Below are 5776 nucleotides of genomic sequence, written 5' to 3' on the forward strand. Positions count from 1 at the left end.
AATTTGTTTAGATGATTTTCAGACAGCGTGAGGAGTGGCGGATGGCTAGAATTTTGGAAAGTGGGTTGTTGGTAGAGAGGAAGTTGCAACTCCAACTCCTTATTTATACCCATACAATGATACAATTTCCATGAACAGGTGAATTGAGCAAAGAAAGAATCAGGTGGCTGCTGGCCTGTGTTTGTGTTGATAGAGAAGAGATGGAAATGAGCTTTAGAGTCTATTCTTCCTGGTGCTTGGTGCTAGCTTTTTGCACGTATGGCTTTGCTGCCCGTACTAATTCAGGAAATCTAGTCTTCAATGTGAAGAAGTTTGGAGCAAAGGCTGATGGCCAAACGGATGACAGCAAGGTATGTGCTATAGCTACTTTAAATGCCTCAGCGTGATTTTCAACAAAGCCCATAGATTGACAAGGAGAGGAATTGAACTCCTAGGCTCGATGGAATGTTAAAGGGGAAAAGAAAAAAAAAAACTCTTGTAAATTTATGTTAGGATTTAGTTTTTTTTTTTTTTTGATGAATAATGCTGGGGGTTTACCCAGCTGAACATTTCATTGATCAAAAAGTAATATACAATATTAGGCCTCCAAATCAGGAGGTTTGTCTTTCCATCCCTAACCTTATCAAGAACTGAAAATACTTCCCTCCGGAACACATCAGGTCCCACCTAGTGACAAAGATACATAATAGAATTAAATTTCACAATAACCAAAGTGGATGACAATTTTTTTTCTACATTATTCAAGATTGGATTGTCAAGCATGATGAGCTCAGGAAATAACAATGTCCAAGCTGAATATATGAGCCTATGTTATTAATTAGCATGAATATATCGTTATAGAGCTACTAGCAAAAGGATGCTAATTAAATTGTAATTAAATTCGGTCGTTGTGTATCCCGGGTCAGGCATCTTCTAGGACTATCTAAGGCAAATAATAAAGATTCTCCATGAATCGTGAGAACCAATGTTGTCAGTATCTGTGGGTATCGGCTTGAATCGGCCAATACGTATCGTATGGGCAGAAAATGGATATGATACTTACCTGAATCTGCTATTTTTTAATAAATGTTAAAAAATAGCTTAAAATTAATTTGTTAATAATTATTTTAATGGTTTCAACATGTATCACGTTCTGATTGACACGTAATATTTTTTTTTAATTATTTTTTTGCATGGCTGATTCAGTAGATTCACTTGATAATCCGAATCGGCCAATTCACCTGAATCGTTGGCCGAATGATACAGGTCCGATTCCGATATCTGACAACATTGGTGAGAACCCATCAACGGGAACCATATAAAAATTATGGCTACGTACCTAAAGAACTATTTCATGGCTGACACGTCATGAGTTGGTTGATCAATGTTTATATCCAACAGAGTCCAACATTACACGGGTCGGATAGCCAAATGGTAAGAGACACCTAAGAATGTGAAAACCAATGTTGGTCACCGGAAAAGCTGCCATGTTCTCTTCATATCATATGCACCTAAAAGTTCACAAGCTAATTAAGACACACTGACTGACTGGCTTGGCACAAGAACATTTTATTCCTTTCAAATGTGCAGTACATTAATCTGCTTTACTAATATATGGTTAAGAAGACATAATTAACTACTAGTATTTAATTTTCTCTTATTATGAATTTCAGGCATTTTTAGATGCATGGAGGGCTGCTTGTGCATCAAATGGGCGGCCTCACATGGTGATACCACAAGGCACATTTCTCAGTGGCCCAATCGAGTTCAAGGGCCCTTGCCCTGGTGCACACCCTATTATAGTGGAGGTGAAGGGGAAGGTGATAGCTCCTACAGATCTCTCTCAATTCCCATCAGGTAGTTGGATATCCTTTCAGTACATTGATGGCCTGATCTTAACCGGAGGCGGAACTTTCGATGGTCAAGGGGCATCAGCCTGGCCAAGCAACAAGTGCCCCAAAACTGCCAAATGCAAGTTCCTACCAACGGTAAGATGGGATTATTATCTCGGAATCACTTACAAGTACTTCTGATTTGAGGGAACAGATATAGATTAATTTATTTATTGTGCCTTCTTGTGAATGTTCCAACAGTCTCTAAACTTCAGTTTTCTCACCAACTCAACTATACGGAGTATATCTTCAGTGGATAGCAAGTCCTTTCACATGCATATCTTTGCCTCGGAAAACATCAAGGCCCATCATCTAAAGATATCAGCGCCAAGTGACAGCCCAAATACTGACGGCATCCATATTGCGGATTCCACTGGGATCAGTATCTCTAGATCTTCCATTGGCACCGGTGATGATTGCATATCCATTGGAGCTGGTAGCAGCCAACTGACCATCTCCAATGTTTTATGTGGACCAGGCCATGGCATCAGGTAATTGTAAGATAGTAGTATACAGATAAAGTGACGAAATCACACACAAGGTAGGTAGTTGCTATTTGCAACCAACTTCAAGAACAAGGGCACTCCCAGCACTAGTACTAGAACGCTGTAGTTAATGAACTTGCTCAAGTTTTTGCTCAACTTTATTAGTTGCTTCTGATGATCCTTTCACGTCATGTTCCTTTATACAAATTTTGAGAATTATATAAACTTTGGCAGCGTCGGAAGCCTTGGGAGGTCTCCAAACGAGAAAGACGTGAGTGGTTTGACAGTAAGGAATTGTACCATCAGCGACACCACAAATGGCTTGAGAATCAAGACCTGGCCTGCAGGATCAAATGCACTCTATGCCAAAAATTTCACGTTCCAAGATATAGTCATGAAGAACGTCTACAATCCCATCATCATCGACCAAGAGTATTGCCCTTACAATTCATGCCCGGGACAGGTGGGTGGGTGACTTTTAGCTTGTTTCACAGGCCAATCTTTTCTTGTGCTTTACTCGAATAAATAAATAATGAATTTCTAGATGATGCATGCCCTCGTATTTATTTGCTTATTATCCGGATCCATCTCCATATCCGGATCTGATCCGCATGGGTAACCACCGCAGTGGTTAACAAAGATCACCACCCAAGATGACTGATGGTGTGGACTTTAATTTTCCTTTCCGTTTCCTTGCCCTGAAACAGGGAGCCTCATCAAAGGTGAAGATCAGCAACGTAACTTTTAAGAACGTGAAAGGAACATCAGCATCACAAGTAGCTGTAAAGCTCGTGTGTAGCAAGGAATTTCCCTGTGAGCACGTTGGGCTTAGTGACATCAATTTGAAGTACAGCGGACAAGGAGGACAGGCCACCTCTACGTGCGCTAATGTTAATGGAGTCTCTACTGGCATGCAGATACCACCTTCCTGTGTTCAGTCTTGAACAAGCTCTTTTCTATACGTAGTTATGCACACCTTTAGCTTTAAGCGCCAGGGTTGAGGGAGGCCAATAGTGATATAGCTAGGAACAATATTTTCATGTGGTAACTTTTATTTGTATTAATAAAGAAATAATTACAATGGCATTCTTTTAAATTTACCTGAAAGACAAGGCTTCAGGCTTTCGTGATTTATTTACCCGGGTATCAGACACATGAATGAATTGTCTTGTATTTATTAAGATTCTTTGAAAGTTTCAATATTGTTCTTTTGTAATCTTGAAATGTTTTGATATTAGATTATCCAAGTGAGAAAATCTTTTGGATTTTAATCCAGAGAGAGAGAGGATGCCCTCATGGCTCCCCGCAAGAGAAGAGACAAAAGCTCTTTCTGTTAAGGAAAACTAGTCAACGGATTAGGCATCCAGCTCACCCATAATCTAATCCAAGCATTGTGGGAAACTGTCTAAAACCATCGCTTTAATGAAGGAAAGGAGAAGACATGACTTCTTTGAAAAGGCACACAAAGAAACCAAAGAAGAAGAATGATTTATGTAGTTGTGATCTATTCTGATTTAGTCTGTTTTAGCTAAGTTGTATTCATGATTATCAGATTCATATATTCATTCTCATATAAATGAATGTCTCACTCCTCACATTAGACAAGCGAGAGAAGAAAAGTGTTTTTATCTTAGAGTCCTTTCATTTATATAGTATCAATGGATTCATTTCAAACCGGACTAAGCATTATAGGGCCGCCTGAGCGCAAGCGTGAGTGTATATTAGACTTTAACAAGAAGCCAACATGTGTAACTAATTATTTTCCACTTATCATGCCTTACGATGCATAATGTTCATTAACATGCTTGTCATATGAATGGTTATCAATTAAGAATAACATGAAATATTTTTAGTTTACTTGTATAGCAAACCAAATTTTAATATAAGCATCCATAATCATGCTGCACAAAGTAAAACACAACTAGGGACCAATACATGTCATACTTTGCAGTTTGGATTCTTGTTAACCTGGTTTTGAAAAACCCTCTAAAAATCACATGAAAAAAATTTCACTTTCATAATTTTACTGAGACTGCTTCAACATCTTGGGAACATATTCCAAGAAACAGAACCATAAAATCAATCATAATAAAATTAGAAAAATTCTGAGACTGAACCTTGTCCAGAAAAAATATAAGACATATCCTATCAACTATAAAAAAAATTAGATTGGTGAATTTTTCACTACTTACAGAAAAAATCTTGTATTTATTAAACAATTGTAAAAAGTTTCAATATTGTTCTTTTGTAATCTTGAAATGTTTTAATATTAGATTATTCAAGTGAGAAAATCTTTTGGATTTTAGTCCAGAGAGGAAGAGGATGCCTTCATGGCTCCCACAAGAGACGAAAGCTCTTTCTATTAAGGAAAACTAGTCAACTGATTTGGCATCCAGCCCACCCATAATCTAATCCAAGCATTGTGGGAAACTATCTAAAACCAGCTTAAATGAAGGAAAGGAGAAGACATGACTTCTTTGAAAAGGCACACAAAGAAACCAAAGAAGAGGAATGATTTATGTAGTTGTGATCTATTTTGATTTAGTCTGTTTTAGCTAAGTTGTATTCATGATTATCAGATTCATATATTCATTCTCATATAAATGAATGTCTCACTCCTCACATTAGCAAGTGAGAGAAGAAGAGTGTGTTTATCTTAAAGTTTTTTTATTTATATAGTATCAATGACGACATGCCAAACCAGACTAAGCACTAGAGGGCCTTCTGAGGGCAAGGTTGAGTGTATATTAAACTACTAAAACAAAGTTTGCAAATAAAACAACCAAACACCTATGAGGAACACGAGACAAGGCCAAAAGCCCAACCACTTACGTACGCAACTAGCGTACGTGCCCTAAATTAAGCCTAAATTAAATGCTAACAAGACTTGCACGTGACGAGGCCAAAAAAAACATGAAATGACTACAACTAAATTTTAAAACATATATTCGGATGTCAAATGAACTTAAAATAAAATTCTATTGCATGCAAATATAATTAAAAACTATTCCAAACATTTAGCAAAAAAATCAATTTATTCTAGCATGTTCACGCTGGTTGAGGCGTTTACCAAAACACTTGGTGAGCTCCTTTAAGGCAAAATTTCAGTAGCATTTTCTCTTAAAATTGCTAATGCAAAAATTTGTGAAATACATATATATTAAATTCCAAACATCTTACAAACATTTGCATAATATAAAATCACATTTAAATCGTCAACATATTCAATTTGTTGGCATACTCAAAATCTATCGAGCACAAATCAATTCACCAAATTCTTGAAACTGAAATTAAATGCATAAATAGATATTTTGGGGATTAAGAAATCAGATTGCAAGGATAATGAAGAATGATTTAGATTCAAACAATAAGAGGGGTTCAACAAGATGACATCATAACTGAATCCAAAATGGTTCAGTT

General features: G+C 37.0%; 1 protein-coding gene across 1 annotated transcript; it reads left to right on the plus strand.

Moving 5' to 3' along the window:
* The first annotated feature begins 200 nt into the window (after positions 1–200).
* LOC149812995 (exopolygalacturonase-like) lies at positions 201–3300 on the plus strand. The gene is made up of 5 exons (XM_089991046.1): positions 201–350; positions 1653–1967; positions 2073–2362; positions 2591–2823; positions 3068–3300. The coding sequence occupies exons 1-5, from the start codon at positions 201–203 to the stop codon at positions 3298–3300; spliced, it is 1221 nt and encodes a 406-aa protein (XP_089847172.1).
* The last annotated feature ends 2476 nt before the right edge of the window (positions 3301–5776 follow it).

This window comes from Nuphar pumila, chromosome 16, assembly GCF_984573655.1.
Source record: "Nuphar pumila chromosome 16, dmNupPumi1.hap1.1, whole genome shotgun sequence".
Classification (NCBI taxonomy): domain Eukaryota; kingdom Viridiplantae; phylum Streptophyta; class Magnoliopsida; order Nymphaeales; family Nymphaeaceae; genus Nuphar; species Nuphar pumila.

Bases quoted from the DNA above. Each gene is read 5' to 3' on its own strand.
- LOC149812995 (XM_089991046.1), top strand. From the start codon at position 201: ATGGAAATGAGCTTTAGAGTCTATTCTTCCTGGTGCTTGGTGCTAGCT. The intron at 351-1,652 runs GTATGTGCTATA...TATGAATTTCAG, and splicing joins GCCAAACGGATGACAGCAAG to GCATTTTTAGATGCATGGAG. The intron at 2,363-2,590 runs GTAATTGTAAGA...AAACTTTGGCAG, and splicing joins GGACCAGGCCATGGCATCAG to CGTCGGAAGCCTTGGGAGGT.